The sequence below is a fragment of the Numenius arquata genome, chromosome 4 (assembly GCF_964106895.1).
Source record: "Numenius arquata chromosome 4, bNumArq3.hap1.1, whole genome shotgun sequence".
In the NCBI taxonomy this organism is placed as follows: domain Eukaryota; kingdom Metazoa; phylum Chordata; class Aves; order Charadriiformes; family Scolopacidae; genus Numenius; species Numenius arquata.
The window spans coordinates 6,067,126-6,091,677 of record NC_133579.1 but is presented as its reverse complement, the minus strand read 5'-3'; the positions used below and the strand labels follow the sequence as shown (position 1 = coordinate 6,091,677).

At 45.1% G+C, this 24,552-nt stretch overlaps 2 protein-coding genes across 3 annotated transcripts; both read left to right on the top strand.

Moving 5' to 3' along the window:
* Positions 1–556: 556 nt before the first annotated feature.
* Positions 557–1,645, top strand: RRS1 (ribosome biogenesis regulator 1 homolog). The gene has a single exon (XM_074146848.1). The coding sequence runs from the start codon at positions 557–559 to the stop codon at positions 1,643–1,645; it is 1,089 nt and encodes a 362-aa protein (XP_074002949.1).
* Positions 1,646–3,858: 2,213 nt separating this feature from the next.
* Positions 3,859–24,228, top strand: ADHFE1 (alcohol dehydrogenase iron containing 1). Of its 2 annotated transcripts, XM_074146315.1 has the most exons (14): positions 3,868–3,933; positions 4,378–4,415; positions 6,798–6,841; positions 7,033–7,086; positions 8,319–8,473; positions 8,629–8,825; positions 9,177–9,254; positions 10,398–10,503; positions 14,299–14,451; positions 15,532–15,630; positions 16,579–16,657; positions 16,801–16,897; positions 19,873–20,030; positions 23,406–24,228. In XM_074146315.1, the coding sequence occupies exons 1-14, from the start codon at positions 3,878–3,880 to the stop codon at positions 23,487–23,489; spliced, it is 1,398 nt and encodes a 465-aa protein (XP_074002416.1). In that variant the 5' UTR covers positions 3,868–3,877; the 3' UTR covers positions 23,490–24,228. The 2 variants fall into 2 exon arrangements, with proteins under 2 accessions (XP_074002417.1, XP_074002416.1); XM_074146316.1 differs by lacking the exon at positions 9,177–9,254 and having other exon boundaries at positions 3,859–3,933.
* The last annotated feature ends 324 nt before the right edge of the window (positions 24,229–24,552 follow it).

The following is a 24,552-nucleotide window of genomic DNA, read 5'->3' as shown; positions in this document are numbered from 1 at the left end:
AGATGGTTGGACTCGATGATCCCAAGGGTCTTTTCCAGCCTAGATGATTATATGATTCTGACAGCGACGCCACTTCTCTGCACCTCAGCACAGGAGTTTTGGGCGCCTGTCTCCCCTCACACACCGGCTCTTTCCACACATTTTCCGCCTCACCCCATTAGTGAGGGTTTTGGGGCCTCCACAGTCACCCCCCTACAGCCCCATCCGGGGGATCGATGGGGCTTTCACGGGCACCATTGGTGAGTAAGTCACGTAAGGCACGGCCGCAGGCGTCCTCTGACAGCAACCGAGACGAACGGAGGCGCGGTGACAGCCCTGCAGCCGGGAGAAGGCCCCGAGCGGGTCTACCAGCAGTAACGGCCACCCCCGGGCCTGGGGTGCGGGACTACAGCTCCCGGCAGCCATTGCGCCGAGCCCGCCGTTCCGAGCGCCCAGGCGCGCTTCCGGCGCGCTGAGCCGGAAGGGCTTGGTTGCACTTCCGGGGGCGACCGGCACGTGTGGGAGCGGAGCGGAGCGGCGCGGTCCGGTCCGGTCTGGTCTGGTCGGTACCGCCGCCATGGCGGCCGTGCGGGTGGAAGAGGTGCTGGCTGCCGCTGAGGAGCAGGAGGCGGAGAAGCGGCGGAGCATCACGGTGGAGAAGGAGCTGGAGCTGGAGTTCGACCTGGGCAACCTGCTGGCGCTGGACCGCAACCCGCCGGCGGCGGCGGGGCTGCGCGGGGACGCCCCGCGGCGGGAGGCCCTGCTGCGGGCGCTGGCCCGCGACAACACGCAGCTGCTGGTGGCCCAGCTCTGGGAGCTGCCGGCCGAGCGCGCCGGCGGGGCGGGGGGACCGCTGGTGGCCCGGCTGCCCGAGCCGGCCTTCCGCCTACCGCGGGAGAAGCCGCCGCCGCGACCGCGGCCGCCAACCCGTTGGGAGCAGTTCGCCCGGCTGAAGGGCATCCGGCGGCGCAAGCGGACCTCGCTGGTGTGGGACGAGGAGGCCAAGGAGTGGCGGCGGCGCTGGGGCTACCGGCGGGCGGGCGGCGACCCGGCCCGCGCCTGGCTGGCGGAGGTACCGGCGGGTGCCGACCCGGAGGAGGACCAGTTTGCCCGGCTGCGGCGGGAGAAGCGGGAGCGGGTGGCGCGCAACGAGCTCAACCGCCTGCGCAACCTGGCCCGCGCCCACCGGGCTGGCACCACTGTTCCTGCCGCCCCACTCCACCCTACCGGCCACCAGAGCCGGGAGGAGCTGGGCCACGTCGCCCGTGTCGCCCGCGTCTCCACCGCCTCGCTCGGCCGCTTCCAGCCCCGGCTGCCCAAGGAGCCGGCGGAGCCGCCGTCCCGCAATGGTGGCAAGAAACGCCGCTTCGAGCCGCTGCTGGGCAACCTGGCGGCCGAACGCAGCCGGCAGCTGGAGCTGCTGCGGGACATGGCCAGTAAGAAGCCGGTCCTGGACATCACCCGTGCCGTCAACAAGCAGCTGCGCCAGGAGGAAGCCGAGGCGGCCGCCGCCAAGGGCAAGAAGCAGTCAAAGCGGGGGAAGCGTGGTCGCCGGCAGCAGCGGGTGGGCCGCAGCAGCAAGAGAGGTGGAGGTGGCGCCCGGCGGCAGCAACAGCAGCGACCTGCAAGCAGCAGCACCGGTGGTGACAAGAGAAAGAAGGCATGAGGGACAGAGGGACTGCGTGCAGCACAGGCTTGGGGATGCTCACCGAGGCATGGGAAGGGACTGTCACTGCCAGCCTCCTGCCTGGTGCTCTGTTCCCACACCTATTTGTCAATAAATATGCTCCGGTCTTTCTAAAATGTCCTGCGTTTGGCAGTCAAAGAGGGCTGTGTTCTCTGTCTAAGGGGAGCTGGTATGTCGAGGGGGTCAGGAGCCCTGGTTCTCCCCCCCCCGCCCCAGGGGACAGCCAGGTAACCTTGCTTCATGGCTGGCCGTGGCTGCAGCATTTCCAGGCAGGACTGAGTCAGAGTAAAGCTGTCCCTTGCTCGGGTAACTGGGACAGGGGGCTGCAGCTGTGACTTGTGTTTTGATCGAGTAACAGCCTGCTCAGGCTCAGATACAGTCAAAGGACGTGGCTGCTGGTCTCCGCTCTGACAAGCGGCCTGACGGTGGAGCTCTTGTTCTGTAAATCAGCTTCTGCCACTCAGCTCTGTGGCATTCAGGCCCAGTTACAAAAGGAACATTAAAGCTTACTGTAAGATTTATTGCAGGGCCTAAGAAATTGTACGTATTTCCTAGAGAGTTCTGTTGATTAAAAAAACAAGTCAAAGCTGCTGACCAGCCATTGAATTCAACGGATTCCCAGGTTGCCCGGGAAAGCTGTGGCTGCCCCATCCCTGGAGGTGTTCAAGGCCAGGCTGGATGGGGCTTTGGGCAACCTGGGTTAGTGGGAGGTGTCCCTGCCCAGGGCAGGGGGCCTGGAACTCGATGATCTTGAACCATTCTATGATTCTAAGATTCTAAAAGTATTTGTATCAACAGCAGGTCAAAACCTAAGTTTCTCCCTGTATTAACAGTAATTGATCATTTCATAGAAATAGTTTCACAACGGTTTTCTTTACCAAACAATGTAAGAGCAGATACTGGAAATGATTTTAGACTTCTGCTTATTACTCTTTTGAACTCTCTAGTGCCTCCTGTACATTTGAAATAAAAAATACAATTTGCCATCCCAACGTGTGGCTTAGACAGGAAGGATGCTCTTCCCTGCGGCCATTCCTGGTAAGAGCAGTTCCAGTATCTCAAGTAAATTAAATCGCAAGTAAATTAAGTTCTCAAACTTTCAAGCAGTAAACTTGTGAGTGGTTAACTTGTGAGTTGAAGAGAGTAGATTTAGATTAGATCTCAGGAAGAAACTCTTTCCTGTGAGGGTGGTGAGACACTGGAACAGGTTGCCCAGAGAAGCTGTGGCTGCCCCATCCCTGGAGGGGTTCAAGGCCAGGCTGGATGGGGCTTTGAGCAACCTGGTCTGGTGGGAGGTGTCCCTGCCCATGGCAGGGACATTGGAACTAGATGATCTTTAAGGTCTCTTCCAAGCTAAATCATTCTATGATAATGTAACGTTTCACTGCAAATTGAGTTCTTGAAAAAGCTATGTGACCCCGTACCGGTTCTGTTATCTCATTCTGTCGCAGTTCAGTAGGATGGCAGCTTGAGCACGGATCAAAAAGCAAAACCTCTGTCTGTGTAAGGCATGTGGTGAGGGCAGCAGGTACCTATGCCTTGGGGCTGAAGGGATGTGGGTGGCATTGGTGGACTGACCATAGTCCTCTACCTATGGGTTTTGCATAGAATGTCCTCTCTACCTCTTAAACGTTTCTGGATGCTGTGCTGAGCAGCCTTGCCGGTGGTAGGAATGGTCTCATGGACACAGCCCGTTGATACCAAGCCTTCGGTGGAAGCAGCTGGGCAAAACGGGTGAAAAGCGCTTGGAAAAGTGGAGGACAAGTTGCTTTGAGATTTGTTCTGGACCTCCCATCTTCCTGCCGTTTCCACAGGGCACATCTTGGAGCTGCTCAAACCAGAGAGCATGGCTCTTTCCACACATGCACAGCTCCCGAGAATTATTTTATGCTGCTGATGAGGTTATTGGTGAAATTTCTCCACTAAAATCCTGGGCAGCCTGTCCGTTTCCAGCTGGGATGGGGCTCTCCCGGGGGGTGCCGCCGCTTTCTGGCTCTCCCAGGCCGTGAAGGTTCCACAGTTTGGGCCGAATCGGGGCAGTTCTTATTTCAACCGGGCAAAAATCCTCGGGTTTGGTCAACTTTGTGACTGAAGTGGGGATCGGGGAGGGGAGAGGGAGCCCCGGGGAGCGGGTGGGAGCCCCCCGGGAGGAGGCGCTGCCACCGGCTCGGCCCCTATCCCGTCCTGTCCCGTCCCCACGGAGCCGCGGCGATGGCGGCCGGGCGGCAGCGGGCAGCCCGCCTCCTACGGCAGCTGCAGCGGGCAGCGTGAGTGCGGGCCGGGTCGGGGCGGCTAAGGGGAGCCGCCGCCTCAGCGCGGTCGGGCCGTAGGCGGGGGGGGGGGATGCGGCTGAGGGAGGCCGCTGTGTTTCCCCCACCCCCCGCTTCATGGGCAGGTGCCCCGGCGGCGGGGCGGGGGGCGAGGCCGGGCGGCCGCCGCCGTATGTCGAACGGGAAAAGCAGCCGTCGCCCCCCACGGGCACCCCATGGAGGGGGGGGGTGCTACCAGGACCCAGCCGTGTTCCTCCGGCGGTGGGACCCCAGCTCCCCGGGGCCCACCAGGCCCCTCCGCAGCCCTGCTGGGGGAGTAGGCCTCAGTGGGGTACACACCGGGGACTTTTAGGCCAGGACAGATTCGTCTTTCTGCTTCGGTTTTTCCTTTTAATCACGCATATTTTTTTAATATTCCTTTTTTTCTTACCGTTTAACTAGATGTCGGTGCCCGAGCCATGGCCACACATATTCCCAAGGTAAGAGTTAATTTGTGCCTCCAAAATGGTTCTGCAGGAGGCCATGGCCCTGTGGAGCCGTACCTATCGGTGTGAGCCAGGCAGAGGTAACAGATATAGGGAAGAGAATGCTTTAAAGGATAAGGTAAAGAGTCTGTTATTTTGCAACTGTACAAGGATAGTGGTTGCGGTTGGAGAGATTCACTGTTTCCACATAAGCCACAACTAAAGCATCCCGTCCCTCCCTCAGTGACATCCTGTCCCTCCCTCAACATTCTGATGAGCAAGTTCATCAGAAATTCGCTCTGGCTACTACTGCTGTCATCACCTGAGCCATCTCCACTTTACATCTGCTTTCGAGGGGAGAAACGTGCATCTGTTACAACAGAAGAGAGACAGGAAGCAATATGAATAAAGAGGAGCTATTCACAAAGGTCATCTTTGGCTTGGGGAATGTAATCTCCATAGGCTTTTTATGCAGTTGGTCCCGAGAACATCGCTCGCTCAGGCCTGGGTTGTGGGGTAAGGGCAGGTGAGCTGAGCCGAGACCAACTCACCTGGGCAGGAATTTCTGTTTGCATTGACTGTAGAGAGTCTATGGGAATAGCTATAGCTATCTGTGTGCTGGTCAGTCCCCAGATGTTCTTAGTCATTATAATACATCCCACATATTCCAAGTTTAACACTCTAAAGGTACCTAGAAGATATGCTAGATATATTTTCTATAAGAATTAGTATTTTTGGCCATAATTTCAGAAATGTGTGATTCTGCGTGGCTTGGTTTCACGTGTTTTAAGACACTTTTTAAAGAATTACCATTTTACATATGGAAAAGCTAATATAAGTTCAGATACTGGTTTTGTGCAAGGTCATCATACAGCTAGACGGTAGCACAGCTGATTCTATTCAAATCTCATTCTTCTGCTCCTCTGCTTGATGATCTACTCAGTCAATTCAAATTAAGCCATTGTTAAATAGAAGTCTTAGTTAAGAACCCTCTCTGTTAAGATTTAGGCAGCAATTGAATCTATAATGTAGCAAGATGGTATCAGTTCAGTAAGTCTGTAAATAGCAGGAATTGGTTTAACAGTGACTGTAGCAGAAAAAAAAAAAGATGTTCACTGTGGTTTTTTACAGGGTTTGAGGAAATAGTGCAGTTTTTGAACTCAGTAAAATTCTTCCTGAAAGTTAAGTTTGGCTGAAGAAAATAACAGCAGGGCACCTATTATATTATCAGAAAGCAAGAGAGTAAATGGCTTGGACATGTTCTTAGCCTGTCAAATTAATGACTGAGAGTACAGCAGGCTCAAACTCCAGGAGAGGTCAAACATGTACAGCCTGGCAAGAGATGGCAATGAAAGGGCTGATAGCAGCTGGCCTGGCCTTGAATAGAAAGTGCATAAAGGATTTTAATACATCTTATCTGTTACTGTTGTGGGTCAGTGCCTCAGTGCACCCCAGAGTGTCTGTAAGACTCATTATTATGGCTTCGCTCATTGGATCTGAATCCAAGTTGCATATTTTCAATTAATACAGCAGACAGAAGGCACGAGTTCAGCAGGAAGAGCAGAATGCCTCATCTGATCTTTTCTTGGAGAAGAATGGGCTGTTTCAGTTCATGCAGTTTGCTTCACTTTGTGGCAAAATCAGGATATGCAAGAAATAGAGAATTTTGTGGAAATCCATGCAAGAATGGCATGGCAGAGAGAGGATGTGACTGAAATACTATCCTTGTAAATATCTTCCCTCTTCTACTAAATAAAGCTGATAGCGACACACCGATTCTTATTAAAACTCTGCTTATTATTAGCAATGCATGCAGTTTCTTGATTTTCAAGCAAGCAATTCGGTTTCATCTGCCAGTTTAGGACTAAGCAGAAGTAAAAAAAGAAGTGTAAACACCTGTCAGTGTTACTCTCACACCTACAAAAGGTGTTCTCTCTCCAGGTGCATACAGAGGATGTCTCATGGGTTTGTCTTAAAAGTTGTTCTGAAGGTTTATCATGTAGCCCCTACACATTTGTAATACCTCTCAACCTGTGTGTTCTGCAGATACTCAGTTCTGCTTGCTAATAACTGTTCTGGACTTTGCAGACTGCAAACAAATTCTCATGCAAATTTCCTGCTAACCTACTCAGCTTATATAGGAAAGAATTAGTTCTTGAAAGAAGGAGAAGACACTCTTGTTTTGCTGAATTATATGAATCAAATTAAGTACTTGGATCATTTAATCTCACAAACAACGAGGTGTGAAATGGGTAACTGTTAACCCTGACAAGCCAAGGTGACCTGTGCAAATGGATTAGTGCTTTTAAAAGCAAAGGAATCTGTCAACTTTAGTATTGAGATACATGTTGGAGTCACTTTTTGTTCCCTAATTTTAGTGTTTCATTTCCATTCCAGTCCCTGAACGGCCCACCCTGGGAAGCACAGACTATGCATTTGAGGTAGATTTAATAATAAAATGTATTTTGTTTAAAAGTAGTGGTTTTTACACTTTCAAATATGGCATTTAACAAATATTTACATCGGTAAATATGTACATTTCACTTTGATTGCTTGGGACTAGATGCCATTTCTCCATTTTTCCCATTTTTCCAGAAAAAAAAAATGTCGTTTTTTTCTTTTTTTTTTGTAGATGGCCATTTCAAACATCCGGTACGGAGAAGGAGTTACTAAAGAGGTTGGCATGGTAAGCTTCCATAGTGCAAGTCCACCACTGGTGAAAAGTTTTTTTTTTTTTTAAAAAAAGCTGCCAGTGCTATCAATCAGTTTCATAAGGAAAAGCTTTTATATGGTGTGTCTGAATCTCCACTGCTTTGCAGTATGTGTGGTCATATATATCAGTGTAAAAAGGTCAGAAAATACTGTTGGGTAGAGAACAGAAGCATGTTACATCAATGTTGCTGTGGTATAAGTCAGTACATGAAACGCAGCTTAATGCATAATTAGATCGTTGATGATTTGCCAGGATTATGCAACAATATTTTCTCTGACAGGGAGTTTAAGTCAAAAGGTTTTGAATCCTGGTGACTCACCAGGGTTTTCTCAAGATCACTTTCACCTCTTTTAGCGCTCATTAAAATGAATCGGAGACTTTCCATTAAATTAGGTGGGTATTCATTCAGCTCTGAGTTGGCACTGTGAAAGTGTAGAGTTTTTGTTTCAGCAGTGTGAGATGATTCACCTGAGTACATTCTTCCTGTTTGCCTTTATCATTGTGGTGTGGTTTTTTGTCATTTACCATTTTTTCCTCTTTTCTTGGCATTTACGACATTAACAGTTCTGAATTTGCAAATTTGTAAAGTAAATTAATGGTCAGATAGTACATGAAGTTAGACAGCACTTCTGTCTTTAAACAACATTAGGATTTTTTAGAACCACATGTATTGTATAGCTGTTGTGACAATTAATTTAGCAAAAGTTAGGATGTAGTATTATTTTTCTTTCTGCCACCTTATTTTGATTTTTCATCAATAAATCAATATTAAATTTTCAATTTTTTAATGCTGTGCTTTGGTATGCAGTTAGGGGAGACCTAACCTGTGGAAAAGCCTTTTTATGTCACAGAAATTATGTAGGAAAAAAATGTTGCAAAAAAATATTTTACATTTTACTGTTGTCTTAAGTGGTTCCACGTGTTTTTCACTTGTTCAACATCTTTAGCATTACTTTTCTTGTGTCATAAGACTTCAGCTGTGTAAGTTTGGCAGCTTTATACTTTGTGCTGTTTTCTGCGTCCTAAATGTATGCGGTTAATCCTCTCTAGCTGATACTGTTTCCAAAATTTCACAATAACCAAGTGTTTTTAGGTTGTGCTTTTTATTATTTTTAAATGGTTCTGTTGATTTGGATTAGTATTTAAATACTTCCATGTATGATTTTATACCAGCTGTTTGCTTTTTAATGTCATTGTTATTGTAGGACCTGCAGAATCTTGGTGCTAGAAGAGTTTGTTTGATGACAGATAAAAACCTCTCCCAGCTCCCTCCTGTCAATGCAGTATTGAATTCTTTGGCAAAACATGGAATAAACTTTCAGATGTACGATAATGTCCGGGTGGAACCAACAGACCAAAGGTACTACTTCTGACAGTGCACTTCTCCTAGTAGTGCCTAGGCTCTTACAGCATGTTTAAACACCTCCTCCTCACCTGTATGCCGATCTTAATAGTTAGTTTCTCTATTAACTCTCTTTCTCCTGAGTAATGGGAAAGCTTTTCTTGTTTTCCAAGTTTCCTGGACGCCATTGAATTTGCTAAAAAGGGAGAGTTCGATGCCTACGTTGCAGTTGGAGGTGGGTCTGTAATGGACACCTGTAAAGCTGCCAACCTGTACGCGTCCAGCCCGACGTCAGACTTCTTGGATTACGTCAATGCTCCTATTGGGAAAGGAAAGCCTGTCACTGTGCCCCTCAAGCCACTCATTGCAGGTAAAGCATGTATGATATTTCTACGGAAATCAGTTTACTGCTACAGTTCCACTTTCCTGTGGGCTTAGTTCTCCTCGAGTTGTTTTGAGCGGCAATTCTGCTGTTTACTTCAGTGGAAGTAAAGTCACAGGTTTTGTTATTAGTTTGTCTTGTTTAGCTCAGTTTGACTGATTTTACTGAGAAAAGAGCAAAGTTTCTTTTTGACCTGTTGGCTTAGGATACCCCGGGGATACCTCTGAGATTTCCTGGATCCTGTATTTTTGGTGGCCTTAACATTGTGATTTTATTTATTTATTTTGCAATTTTATCCATTACTTATTATTTGTTGTTATCCCCACTCTTCCTTTTAAGTTCCTACAACAGCTGGAACTGGAAGTGAAACCACTGGTGTTGCCATTTTTGACTTCAAAGAACTAAAAGTAAAAACTGGTGAGATTTTTTTTGTGTGTCTGCTATTCAAGAAAATCGCTTTTCCAATGTCTTCTTCATTTCCCTGCCTTGAAAGAAAGGGATACTGCATGTCATTTTAGGTGTCATTTTGTTTGATTCCACTGCCACAGGCAAATTTGAAGAGCTTAAAGGTTTCCTCTTTGAATTAAATTTATAGCATATTGACATAATGAAATACCTATGTAATGCAGTGGATTATAGTTTGGAGGCAAAACAGGAAACTAAAATCTTTCAAGTTCTTAAATGGCAGAAAATGTTAATTGCAAAGGAAATTTGTACTTACATTCAGGGTCAAACAACTGTTCCTTATTTCCTCTGTATTTTGCTTTCTGCTTTTAAGACTTCTGTGTCTTTGTTGTGTAATTGCAACCAAATGGTCCTTTTCCTGACTTTTGAAACCTCAGGCCTGAGATGCTGTGCGAGTGAGGGGCACTGTCTTCCTCTGTCCTTTTCATCTCTGGCGAATAAAGATTAAGGCTAAAATGTCATCTTAAGCTTCGTAGCTGTCGTGAGGTTTTAGTTCTAAACATGTGGATTTTATATGCCACTCAGTCTGCAGTACTCGGGACCCAAATGGGTGCGGTAAGGAGCTGTGACCGTAGCTCAAGAGTTTTCTAGTCTATACGCAATCAGTCTGTCTGTGTGTGTCTGTATGTCTCTCTCTCTCAAAGCTACAGCTGTGCCCCCTTAACCAGAATATGAAGGCATGGTTATTACAGATGCTGAAGTCAGCAATTAGCAATAGCAATTGATTGTAGACACAAACCAGTCTTGTCCTCTGATTGTTTGCAGAAGACACAAATCTAAGAATAAATGTTGCAGATACCGTCCATCACAGATGTTTTGGAAGTATAGGCTGCTCAGGGGGGGTTGTCAATAGAGAGCATTGTCTGGAATAATTCACTTCAGGCAACAGTCTCAGATCATATAACTCTGTTACAGGGACTTCATCATCAGTAGGACTTAGATTCATAGATATTTCTTCCTCTCCCTTCTCTTGCTTTATCTTCATAGTTTCAAGTCATTTCCCCTCATTATTGTTATGTTTTGAACCTTAAGCTCGTCTCATCCTATTTTGTTGCAAAAAATCTTTAACTCATTTTCCTCACTTATATATTGCAGGTATTGCTTCAAGAGCCATTAAGCCAACATTAGGCATCATTGATCCTTTACATACACTGTCTATGCCTGAGCGAATAGTGGCCAACAGTGGCTTTGATGTGCTTTGGTGAGTTTTCTGTATAGGCTGCTACTTGAATTTATTACAATTTTGTATCTTTACTATGATGATTGTAGAGAAAATATATTTTAGGAGCACAACAGGATTTGTTCTCTCTTTCCTGTTCTTGTTAAGGTGGTCTGTTATATGTTCCTCTTACTTAATTTCACTACCCCCCTCTCAGAATGTATGGAAACAAAACACTCATTTGCAGAAATTTTAATGTTTTTGCAGTGCACTGGGGAAACCATTTGTGTCCAGGATGGTAGTTGTCAGGAAGAGAGTCCGGGTGTCCCTTTTTAAGAGATTAAGTAGATGATTAATCACAATTACCCCCGCATTTAGCATGTCTCATAGACATGGCAGGGAATAGAGAACAAGGATTCTGGAGAAGGCTGAGGGGGGATCTGATCAACACCTATAAATATTTAAAGGGTGGGTGTCAAGAGAATGGGGCCAGTCTTTTTTCAGTGGTGCCCAGTGACAGGACAAGAGGGAACAGGCACAAACTTGAACACAGGAAGTTCCACCTGAACATGAGGAGGAACTTCTTCACTTTGAGGGTGGCAGAGCCCTGGAACAGGCTGCCCAGAGAGGTGATGGAGTCTCCGTCTCTGGAGACATTCAAAACCATCCTGGACAAGTTCCTGTGTAACCTGCTCTAGGAGAACCTGCTTTGGCAGGGGGGTTGGACTAGATGATCTCCACAGGTCCCTTGCAACCCCATATCATTCTGTGATTCTGTGATTTTCCAGTGAAAACCACAACGGGTCAACAAAAATTTGTGAAGGCTTGTGGGATGCTGGCAGGTCTTAGTCCAGTTATCACCATCTTCAGAACCTCTTTCATAATCTACTTTTCACTTGGCACAAAATTTTCTCGGTCTTAAACCTACAGCTGTTAACTGCACAAAAATGCATGGAGGTTTCTATTCAGAGGGCCAGAGCTTACTTTGCTTCTAGGCGCTATGTATATTAAACTAATAGTATAGTGAAACACAGTGAAATGTGTGATTTCTCAAGCTTGGTGAAGTATTCCAAGCTGCAATGTCTGTAATGGAATCGAGGCATTTGTTCATAAATAAAAATAGTTTTGTACATCTAAATGTCCATCTAAATTCCTTCAAGAAGGAAATCCTAAAGGCCCAGGAGCAGGCTGTCCCCATGAGGCGCAAAATTAAAGGGCGGGGAAAATGGCTGGCCTGGTTGAACAAAGAGCTTTTGATGGGACTTAGGGAAAAAAGGAAGGTTTACTACCTTTGGAAGAAGGGACAAGCAACTCAGGAAGACTACAGAGATCTTGTTAGGTTATACAGAGAAAAAATTAGGAAGGCAAAAGCCCAGCTGGAACTCAACCTGGCCATTAATATAAGGGACAACAAAAAAAGTTTTTATAAATACATCAACAAAAAGAGAGTCAGGGAGAATCTCCATCCCTTACTGGATGCGGGGGGAAGCATTGCGACCAAGGACGAGGAGAAAGCTGAGATACTTAATGCCTTCTTTGCCTCTGTCTTCAATAGTCGGACCAGGTACCCCCAGGGTGTACAGCCTCCTGGGCTGGAAGATAAGGATGGAGAGCAGAACAACCCCCCTGTAATCCAGGAGGAAGAAGTTAATGATTTGCTTATGCACCTGAACACGCATAAGTCCATGGGACCGGATGTGATTCACTCAAGGGTACTCAGGGAGCTGACGGGAGAGCTCACCAAGCCTCTTTCCATTATCTATCAACAATCCTGGTCAACAGGAGAGGTACCAGATGACTGGAGGGTGGCCAATGTGACGCCCATCTACAAGAAGGGCCAGAAGGATGATCCGGGAAACTATAGGCCTGTCAGTCTGACCTCGGTACCGGGAAAGATCATGGAGGGGATCATCTTGAGTGAGCTCTCATGGCAAGTGCAGGGCAGCCGAGGGATCAGGGCCAGCCAGCATGGATTTATGAAAGGGAGGTCCTGCTTAACCAACTTAATCTCTTTCTATGGCCATGTGACCTGCCTTCTTGATGCGGGGAAGGCTGTGGACGTTGTCTACCTGGACTTTGGTAGGGCCTTTGACACCGTCCCCCACAGCGTTCTCCTGGAGAAGCTGGTGAATCATGGCATAGACAAGTGTACTCTTCACTGGGTAAAAAACTGGCTGGATGGCCGTGCCCAGGGAGTTGTAATTAATGGGGTGAAATCCAGTTGGTGGCCGGTCAGTAGTGGTGTCCCTCAGGGCTCAGTTTTGGGGCCAGTCTTGTTTAATATCTTTATTGATGATCTAGATAAGGGGATTGAGTGCCCCCTCAGTAAGTTTGCAGATGACACCAAGCTAGGTGGGAGTGTTGATCTGCTTGAGGGTCGGCAGGCTCTACAGAGGGACCTGGACAGGTTGGATCCATGGGCCAAGGCCAATGGGATGAGGTTTAATAAGGCCAAGTGCCGGGTCCTGCATTTCAGTCACAACAACCCCAGGCAGCGCTACAGGCTTGGGGAAGAGTGGCTGGAAAGCTGTCCAGCAGAAAAGGACCTGGGGGTGTTGGTCGACTGTCAGCTGAACATGAGCCAGCAGTGTGCCCAGGTGGCCAAGAAGGCCAACGGCATCCTGGCCTGTATCAGGAACAGCGTGGCCAGCAGGAGTAGGGCAGTGATGGTGCCTCTGTACTGGGCGCTGGTGAGGCCTCCCCTCGAGTGCTGTGTTCAGTTCTGGGCCCCTCACTACAGGAAGGACATTGAGGTGCTGGAGCATGTCCAGAGGAGAGCCACCAGGCTGGTGAGGGGTCTAGAGAACAAGTCATATGAGGAGAGGCTGAGGGAAGTGGGCATGTTTAGTTTGGAGAAGAGGAGGCTGAGGGGAGACCTCATTGCCCTCTACAACTACCTGAAAGGAGGGTGTAGAGAGGTGGGTGTTGGCCTCTTCTCCCAAGGGAGTAATGACAGGAGCAGAGGAAATGGTGTAAAGTTGCAGCAGGGGAGGTTTAGATTAGATATCAGGAAGAATTACTTTACTGAGAGAGTGGTCAGGCACTGGAACAGCCTGCCCAGGGAGGTGGTGGAGTCGCCATCCCTGGAGGTATTTAAGAAACGTGTAGACATGGCACTTCAGGGCATGGTCTAGTGCCCGAGATTGTTGCTTTGTGTCCGTTTGTGGGTGGGTGTGGGGTGTGGTTGTGGGTGGGTGTTTGTTTTGGTTTGGTTTTGGTGTTTGTTTTTGTTTTGTTTTTGTTTTGTTTTGTTTTGTTTTTTGTTGGTTGGACTCGATCTCAAAGGTCCCTTCCAAACAAGAAGATTCTGTGATTCTGTAGCAATGTAGGCATTGGCCCTTCTTTATGTAGCCATTCACGATTATCTGGGAGATGAGACTGTTGGCAGTTCCACTTAGCTTACATATCACACTCCTAATTTTTTAAAGGTACTTTTTAAAAGAAACTACTTTTTAAAAGAAAGGTGGTTTATAATGCTTCCAGTGCTAAAGCCACTTACAATTCTGTCCTACAGAAAAGAAACACACCCATTGCAGATGCACGGTGCTCTTCACTGAAAAGCATTACACCCCAAGATCCAACCTTACTTTAAGCATGGTGTGAGCTGATAGATTGTGACTATGTTTGTATCTATCTGTCTGTCTGTCTGTCTGTCTGTTGGAGAGCAAAGCACTCTGGAAGTGCCCGCCCAGCGTTCTCCCAGTTGCCTATGAGATTGTATTTCCATTTTTGTTAAACACCAGAAGTAAAAAAGAAGAACCTGCATTCAGAGGGCAGCAGGGGAGTAAAATGGAGCTCTCCCACTTAAATAATTCATTTTTTTAATCTTTCTTTTAGCCATGCTTTAGAATCGTACACCGCTCTTCCTTACAACATGCGCGGTCCCTGCCCTTCAAATCCAATCAACCGACCAGCTTACCAAGGCAGCAACCCCATCAGTGATGTCTGGGCTCTTCATGCTCTGCGCATTGTGGCTAAATATTTGAAAAGGTAATAAGTTTAACAGCCACCCTCTTCGCAGACGTTCAGTCTTTGGTGGCCAATAAAGGGATGCTTAGAAGAACTTGAATTTTAGGCTAAAATAAGGCAAAAAGTTTTTCAAATAAAATTGAAAGTAAAATTAGGGTTACTAGCTTATTTTGAGGAGGTAGCTTTTTAATGCCTCTGTGAATCTATTTTATAAGTCCTTGGTTAAAAGTAGTTCAAGCTGCTCAGTTAATATGCATTCACATATTTTTTTCAAGAATCCTCTTTCTGTGATGGTATAAGGGAATATGTAACAAACTGAAGGAGATACTGCTGGTGTAATATCCGTCATCTGCAGTGTAAATTAAGAAACTTATACATCCATCAAAAAGGTAACCACATGCACTTACGAATGTGCAAAATTATGCATTTACTGAAAACTAGTTCATACTTAGAAGACTTTCAATTTAGATTAAGTTTTGTTTTAACTGGGAGTTGGTTTTGATCCCTACTGATATATTTTTAGCCTGTATTCGGCTTTTGTGTACCACGTGCACTCCCGTTAAAGATCTGTGTGGGATTTTTTGTAGTCAAAGTCAAAGTAGTTTTTTATTGTTCCCGTGGCATCTACCCATGAAACCTTTTTCTCCGTGTTGTCAAACCACACAAATGATCTGTTGCGTAGGAAGGCAAGGAACCTTGTCGTCTTCCTGCACAGATGGTGGGGTCCACACGACCACCTAATGAGATGGTGAGAAAGCTGGAGCGATCTTGGAGCCATATATAGGATTGCCAAAGCTCCTAGGTGGAATTGTTTAAACCATCACTGAGGTGAATACGGCTAAATTCACTCTATTTACTCAGTTTTTGGAAAAGTGAAAGGAAACTTGCCCCTCTCTGAACCCATTTGATCTATTTACTGATCCAGAAGCAGGATTGTTCTCTGACTGAAGTGTGACTCAATCCTATTTCCAGCATTTTTATCTTTGCTGGTCTTAGAGGGTTTTTTATATCTGTCCACAAAGAAGCCCTCTCTACTTTCTCCATCCTGAATTACCAATCCGTTTGTGAATTCATTGTTACCATTGTCTCCATGGTGCACAGAGCCATCAAAGACCCTGAAGACTGCGAAGCCAGAGCTAACATGCACCTCGCAAGTGCTTTTGCTGGTATTGGCTTTGGCAATGCTGGGGTTCATCTCTGGTGAGTACAGAAAAATGCTTAACCCCATCCAAGGCCAGCTTCTAGCTAGTATTTGTTTCAGATTGTCAAAGACATCGCTGCCGTTGTTGCTGAATGTGTTGTAGCCTGGCCTGTGATGCAGGGGGAGCTGTGTGTTGTGAGAAATTGATAGGCTCTAGGCAGTTATGTGTATGAGGATTGTGTATTCTGGCGGGTGATACTCAAATCCAGTCGTGTGAAAATTACAAAAAATGGACTTCTTTACCTTCCTTGATAGTAAAAACCATAGTTAGGAAAAAAAACCAAAACACTATCAATAGCATTTAAAATGTTGAATTTCATGCCAGCTGTTGTGCAGTGAGGCAGCAATGAGGCAATCTGGTGCCATTCCTGAACTGATGCAAGTGTAAGTTTGTCTGCGGGGCAGGCACTCAGCAGGCTGAAATGAGCTGTAAATAATATCGCAAGGCAATGTAGGTTTGTATGGGTGAAAATCTCAGAGAAGCAAAGCCTAAGCCTGAACTGTGTGGAGAAGTTGCTAGCAATCATTCTCTTCAGAGACCTTCCTTCGTTCCTTTTGTTTGAGCAAATCCACTCTTTAATTACACTTTAAAATTAATGTTTATTTTTCTCAGGCAATGTGATCAGGTAGGGATGCATATTATGCTATTTTTGGCATAGCTGTATTACTTCAGCAACTGAATATCTCTCAGGCCAGTCAATGGAGTAATATAACTTCACACTCGCAGAGTAAGGAGCTACTGTTTTTTACAGCTAGGTCCCTAAGGTGTAGAGGGATGAGGATTGCCTATACCTGATATCCATACCGTATCTGTACCCAAATACCTTTTGAGTATCTGTACCTAAGAGACTTGCATACAGAAGACTGACCGCACGAGGGACTGGACACAAATTTTCCAAATGCCAGGAGAGCTGCTCTAACCACTTTCTCTCTACTCTCTGTTCCAGCCATGGAATGTCTTACCCTATTTCTGGTTTGGTGAAAAGTTATAAACCAAAGGATTATAATGTGGATCACTCTTTAGTGGTAAAACTTGGTTTATCTTTGTTTTCGTATTACACGTTTCAGTTCTGTTATCTCACATTAATAAGCATGAAAGCACATTGACGTACGTGTCCTGTTGATGTGATTTTACTCTTTTCTTTTTTCCTATTATTTTTTTTTCCCAGCCACATGGCCTTTCTGTGGTGCTGACGTCCCCAGCAGTGTTTGCTTTCACGGCACAGATACATCCTGAGCGGCACTTGGAAGCTGCAGAGATACTAGGTAGGAATCTCTGCGGATACAACTCACTCATACAAATCAATTTTTTTTCCAAAATATCTTTTGGGGAGGAGGAAAAAAAAGAAAAAGCGTGCAAACAATTGTAATTGTAATTGGTTGTTGCAGGGGTTTAAGTTTTAAAAAAAACAAGATTCTGGAGTCTGAGTTACACATAACACAAACTTAGGTAGCATAATGCTAAATTTTGATATTGGATGATGGAGTTAGAGGAGAAATCTGCTTCTTACCTAGAAATCTGGACAGCTGAAATTAACTGTAGATCTGTTACAAATCAGGAGAGAGTAGCTGTGATTAGCATTTCTCTTGGTGCTTTATGGAGAGTAGGTACTTTAGAGTAGATACTGTAAAGCAAACCAGTACTTAGCTATTTCTAACAGATTCACTTAAAAGGAAGCATTTTGCTGAACAAATTTCTTGCTGTGGCAATGAATTAGGACAGAGTGATGTTCTGAATCACTCCTGCTCTTTTTCCGTGGCACACAACTGTGGGTTTCAGTCTCTAATGTTGGCCTGAGCTTGTTTGTAGGTGTTGGATTTTCTCAGTGGACAATGCCAAGGGAAAGCAGGGAGTAGCTATCCTGTGGACACATCTGTGATGGCTCAGAAGTGGGTGAATGTGGCCTTTTCTGCTTCTAGCTGTGACAGCATGGCTCTGCAGAGAGCTAATTTATTTATACCTAAGTTCAGGGGTTTTGTCTGCGCTAGGCTGTGTTGTAGCTAAACTGTTGCTAATAGCCATGCTCGCTAATAACCAGTGACAGCCACGTGCACAGCAGCATAGAGAGAAAATGGTTAGGGCAACTCTTGTGGTATTTGGAAAATTTGTGCTCAGTCCCTTGTATGGTCAGCCTTCTGTGTGCGAGTCACAGCAGTCCAGTCATGTGTATGCCTTCCTTCTGTAAGTAACCTGAAAGCTTTGTGGGTTTCAAGGAAGAGTGGGACATTATACAGATGATGAAAATGTCACGGCATTTTAAAGAGGATGTGAAACAACATGGTCAGAAAAAATACACTGGGGAAAAATTCTGTTTGTTTTATAAAAGTTGGCTGTGAGGTTTGTTCAGCTTTCCTCCGAAGTATGCAGTCAAATCCAGAACACAATCCTAGCTGGAATCATATACTAAGCTACAAAATGGCTGTGTTCTTACAGCAGTAACATACAACTCAAAGTAGTCTAAGAAAATATTCTGGAAAACTGGCCAGTGCAGCATATCAGAGAATTTGACTGTGGCTCCTTGATTTTAAAACAAGTGGTTAAAAAGCAGTTCCTTTAGGTTTTGTGGTATCGGCTGCTGCCAAAATTTCTGTCTCTAAAAGCTCTCTTAATTTTCTCAATAGAAATTTAATCTATATTACTGTCTGCCTTGCTGTAAAGGGACTCTGCTGAAAACATGTCACATGGAATTGGATTTGTTAATTCCCACTTGGGGTGTTTGCTTCTGTTTCCAGTCCAGAGTCCAACTGACTACAGTAGCTGATTCAAATCTGTCATGCTGCCAAATGCAATGACTAAGAAGGTATTTTATGTCATGGCGCAGATTACTAAATAGTTATGTTGTGTGTATGTACAGCTGTGAATTTGGGTACAGCCAGAAAAAGCTTAATGCCTCCCTGGGTGGATTCTGAAACAGTTGAAATAGGTGTGTGTGTGGCCAGAAATTTTCTAAGTGCAATCAAAGGCTGATGTATCCTTTAGGTGGAGCAAAAAGTAGTGGAACTATAGCAATATTTTAAAACTGCCCTTATACATTTGCTGTTCTTTTTTTCCTCTCCTCCCTTTCTGTTTGACTTTACGATCTGAAGATATTTGATTTGTGTCCCAGTTACTCCTCTACAGCAAAACCCAGGATAAACTCAGGCTGCGTGGCAGAATTCCAGTGGTATAGGACTTTGTACAAGACTCTGTCATACCTTATTTGTCAGTTTTTCCCAGACATTCTCTCCCACAGTACTGCTAGCCTTACTACCCAAGTAGCTGAGCTCCTCAAATGGGCTTGCTGGTCTCCTGTTCATTTAAGACCCTTTGAATGTAACACTGAACTGCAAGAGGATCACAGCAAATATTTTTCCTGTAGCTATGTTGTGCTCTTTCTCATCTCTCCGTGTGGCCCTTGGACCTAACATAGTTCCGGAGTAACATCATTGAGGTTACACAGAGAACAAATTTAGCTCAGCTCACTTTGAAAAGAAATCGTATGGAGGAACCTGTGTCTTCATCTATCTGGACGTGGTTTTATCATTACTTTTAAATAAGTCCTGGCCATTCGTTGAAAGAGGGGAAGCAGGTTATTCTGTAAGAAATCTTGGTGATCTTTCATTTTATACTGATGCTTTCCTTACTGTTCAGTAGATGTCTCAAAGATACTATTTCCTCTTCTTCAGCTCTATCTTATCCTATGCAACTCAGCACATATTCAAATAGCATTAAGTTGAGGATTTACTTAACCCCTTAAACACTGCCCTGCCATCTCCTGTCTTTCTCAGCTTACATGCTCTAGTCCTTTGAATGTGTAATTGAACAGAACGGTCAGTGGTTTCCGTGTCCTCTAGATGTCAGCAAACTCAAGGCCTTAAAATGAAGTAAGCGTTTGGCACACTGTCCATAAAAAATAAATACCATTGACGTCCATGTGTTAGCTTCTTTCCTCCCAGCAGTTAGTCAGACCAAAAAGTGTTTCTCCCTGTCACCACAGAGGGAGAGAAAATTAAGCTCGTGTGGCAGTTACTCTTTCTGGCAGCAGTTACCTCCTTCTCCTGATCTTGTTTTATTTCACCTTTTACAAACTATTTCAGCTGTAAAGTGAAGGCTGATTCCTCTTTTTTGCCTCATGGTGCTTTTAGGGTAGTGACTGTTATGTATGGATATGTATTCAGCTGATATTATGATTAAATTAAGTCCAGAACAGGCTTCCTCCTCTTTCTCCACCCTACAGTCAAGGCATTATGTCTTATTTTAGGAGCTGACATCCGCACTGCCAGAATCAAAGATGCGGGGTTTATTTTGGCAGACACGCTCCGGAAATTCCTGTTTGATCTGAATGTTGATGATGGCTTAGCTGCAATCGGTTATTCTAAAGCAGACATCCCTGCATTAGTCAAAGGCACTCTGCCTCAGGTAAGACAGAAAGCCAAACAGTTTTTCGTGTCAAATAAAAAGAACAGATTTTTGAGAAAACAGAAGTGTTTATTTTCAAGTAAATGTTATTTCTAGGCCTACGTAAAACCAGTTAAAATGAGGAAAATGATGGATAGTCAACTGTATCGTGTTTCTCTGCACAGTTCTGCAGCTTGTTCTTCACATGGATTCAGAAGGAATGGCTAAGGGTTTGTTTTGTTGTTGTTTTTTTTTTAACATCATCCTTTTAAAAAAAGAGGATGTTTTTCATAGACTTTTGATCTTTGTAGAAGACACTGCTTTTTCGTAACGATCTCTGTTAATTATATATGCAGGATGGGTGATAGATAAAGCCTTACTACCAAGTGCTATCTGATGAGAATGATCAAGCTCACTTTGCGTTAAACTTTTCCATATTGAGAAGTTGCACTTTTCTTCCCAGATGGCTTTTTGTTCCACTGACCCCCATCAGAATTTGAAATAAGGTCCCCTGGGATAATGTAGATTAAACTTGTAATACCCTTTATTGTTTCACAAAATTGTGCTCACAAAGACACTGCACAGAGCACCACGCCACTCCAAAAGCGAAATCCAATGTCTTCCTTGTAAAAATACAGTTTGATTCATATGCTATGGACTGTTCTCTCTACTTAGGATTTATTTCCACCAAGTAGAAAGGGAAATAAACACTATGGAGAAAATGAAAATTTTGTAGGCTGAAAGGTTACTCACTTTTTACAGCAGTACCTCTTAGTATGTCTCGTTCTTATTAGTAAATCTCAGAGCAACTTACAACAGAGGGTAAATATTAATATTCCTACTTTATACCTGAGAAAATGACACAAAGTGCAACTATTTAGTATCACACACAACAGAGCAGTGGCAACACCAGGAAGAAAACCATGGTCTCTGAGTTCCCATCAAATAGGTTATGAACGTAAATTGGTTTGGGGCATTTTGGAGGTTTGTTTTGATAACTATGTTCCTTTAAAACAATTGGGTTTGGGTCATCACAAGCACAATATCTCATTGAAGGCATGTTTTGCCTAGGTGGGGGGAAGGTTCTCCACCAAAAGATGTTGAAGTGGTTTTTTGTTTGTTTGCTAGCTTAGCTCAAATTGACTTTTAATTCATTTACGGTCGTCTCTCGGCATTGATGATTAATTGTACTGTGTAAAATGAGATGGCCTAATAGTTTCTCATACCTCATTTTTGTCTATGAGATGTGGCATGATGAAAATGTATTAGTGCTCCGTAACAGTCCATTGTTACTCACAGAGATAGTCTATATAATCTTTGGTATATTTTTTTTTTTCTTTTCATCTTGCAGTAGGTTTTCTTTGGAATACAGCACTGGCCCATTCGCATTGGCGAGGCGGTGTGGTGCAGCGGTGATGGCACTAATAAGTGTACTGGTTGTATTCCACACTGTGAAAAGGAAAGGGTGTAGGAAAACAAAACTAATCTACTCTGACTGTCAGGACTTGCGGTGGGAGCTCTGTTGGGACAAACAGTTATGCTTGAAGTTTGCAGTGGTGCGCCCAGGTGGCCCAGAAGGCCAACAGCATCCTGGCCTGTATCAGGAACAGCGTGGCCAGCAGAACTAGAGCAGTGACACTCCCCTTGTACTGGACACTGGTGAGGCCCTACCTCGAGTACTGTGTCCAGTTTTGGGCCCCTCAACACAGGAAAGACATTGAGGAGCTGGAGCATGTCCAGGGAAGGGCAACGGAGCTGGTGAGGGGTCTGGAGCACAAGTCTTGTGAGGAGCGGCTGAGGGAGCTGGGGGTGTTCAGCCTGGAGAAAAGGAGGCTGAGGGGAGACCTTCTCGCTCTCTACAACCCCCTGAAAGGAGGGTGTAGCCAGGGGGGGTCGGTCTCTTCTCCCGAGTCACAGGCAATAGGACAAGAGGAAATGGCCTCAAGTTGCACCAGGAGAGGTTCAGATTGGATATTAGGAACAATTTTTAAACTGAAAGGGCTATTAAGCGTTGGAACAGGCTGCCCAGGGAAGTGGTGGAGTCACCATCCCTGGAGGTATGTAAAAGATGTGTAGACACAGTGCTTAGAGATATGGTTTAGTGATGTTTCTCGTCAGTGTTGGGTTGATGGTTGGACCCGATGATCTGGAAGGTCCTACTGCCTGTTACTTGAGAGAAGAGTTGTTACGTTTTGCATATTGTGAGTCTGAAAAAAACAACAAACTTTTGCCCTAGTGCTGCTTGAATTTTCCATTTGGTTTCAAAACCGTGTAGAAGAATCTTATCCTTTTCTTTGGTCAGATCTGTGAGTGTAGCAGCACTGGTCAGGGGTGGGGAAAGAGATATCATTTGATTGCTGCTGCTGCACCAACAAAGCCGCTCATGTAGGTAGTTATGCACACAAAGCTTCACTTTTCAGACTCATCGTGATTACGAGCTGTGAATATCTCACAGCTGATTTCCTCAGCATGCTAGGCCAGTATTTCACATGTTAAGTTCGCATGCGGTGGCCTCTCGCTGTGTAACCACATCCAGCCTGTCCGCAAATCGCAGCCCCGCGGGTTGGGAGGGAAGCGGAGCAGTCACAGCATCGAGCTGCAGCAGCGGCGTGTGGGTTGGATACAGTACGAATACATTGATGTGAGGCCCTTTCAGTTGAGTGGTTTTGCAGCAGCAATACCTACACCTCATCCTCAGTAACGTGGGGCTTTTCTGAAGTGCCATCCCTGCTGTTGTGGTTATTTTGTCAAGCAGAGCAGTGAAGCAGATCACTGACTTTCGTTTCAGCACCCGAAAATTCTGTTGAATCACCGTCCAAATGAAGACCAACCACAGCTATTTTGTATCCTGATTCCAAGGTGTCGGGCCGTTTATTAAGTAGTTTCACTGCCGTCCCTCGCTGTGTCTCTTTTTTGGAGTCTTGAGTTGCAGGCACTGTTTGCTCTTCCCATCTGTGACAGTTCTGGGCTTTGAGAGATGTTGTATTTTGAAAATCTTGGTCCCTACATATTTACCTCCTAGTTCCAGTGCTGGCAAATGAATTTTAAAATGAGCTGTATTCCCAGGATACCTTCCACCAGGGCACTGACATCTGTGACTGACAAGACCTGTGTTTGTGAGGTCCCTTCCAACTCTGACAATTCCGTGATTCCATGAAGTACTTGATTTTGCAACCAAACTGCATTTTTAGTCTTGCTTCTGTCTATTTAATTATAGGCACTTTTAACTAATCTTGAAACAGTTGATGATGCTTCAGCCTTAATTACTTGGTTACTTATTTGCAAAACCATGTTATTCTCTCTGAAGGATGTTAGTACAAAGGTACCTAGTTCAGCTACTGTTTGATTAATTTTATTGGCAACCTTCTGTAATCCAGTTTTTCTTCAATCTTGCAGGAGAGAGTGACTAAGCTATCACCACGTCCCCAGACAGAAGAAGACTTGTCTGCCCTCTTCGAGGCTTCCATGAAGCTTTATTAGCTTAAACATTTTGTTCTGAAAAGTGTGCTTTATTCTAACACAAAGGTAATTTCTTATAGATACAGGGCTGAATTTTTTTTAGGGGATGGAAGCACTTGGGTACCTTTGACTTCCGTTCCATTGTACGCTGCCAAAAGGTCAAGTAATTCATCTTTAACTAAATAGTGCTTTGAAGTGAAAGCTCGACTGTGGGGTTTTTTTCTTGCTCAGTAGTCAGTGGTATGAACTTTCATAAAAGTTGGAGCAGATTTCTCTACTTTACAGAAGGCTTTCATGTGCTTGAGAGGTGGTCAGAGGTGGAAAAATGTTTTAAGGGCTATTCCAAACCATTTTTCAAATTATTATTTTCATTTAATTTGTCTATGATTTTGTTTTAAGAAGTCATGCTATTTAAAAAATAATCAAGGTCATTTTTAATTAGGGATGGGGAGTTCCCCTGCAGAAAATGTCAGCTTACTGTGTTCTGTTCCAGTTTATCATCTTTTTACTGTCCGGCTTTGCTAAGAAGGCTAGTGAACTGGGGTGCTTTTTTTGTTGTTTGGTTAAAAAAAAACTACACACTTCGTACATGTTTGGAATGGGCTTCCTGGAAGTTTCTTTTGGGTTAAATTTCTGACATGTATTGATGTATTGTCAGGTATTTATCTTTTGTTTTAAAATCTATATGAAGCGTTCATAGGGGGAGCAAAACCAAAATAAAGCACGGTCACCTGCTCAACAGGAACCACGTTAACAGTGAGACATCGTCCATCATGGTCGTTTTTTGTCTCTGGGGAGGCAATAGCTCCCTTTTCCCGCCGCATTGTGTGGAAAGAAGCCATCGATTGTCTCTTGCTTCTGTGTGAAGCAATTGCTTCTGCTGCTGAGCTCCTGCAGGTGCCATCACTCGGGGCGCAGCCATCAGCTGAAGGAAGCGGCAGTGCGCTGTGGTTGGGTATTAAAGAGTGGTGGTGTAGCGTATGGCTGCCCAGTGCCCCGCTGGGAGCACTGGTTCAACCTGGGAATGAGGGTGCATGTTCAGAGCAGTTAACCAGCTGGTTGACTGTCAACTGAGAAAGGGAAG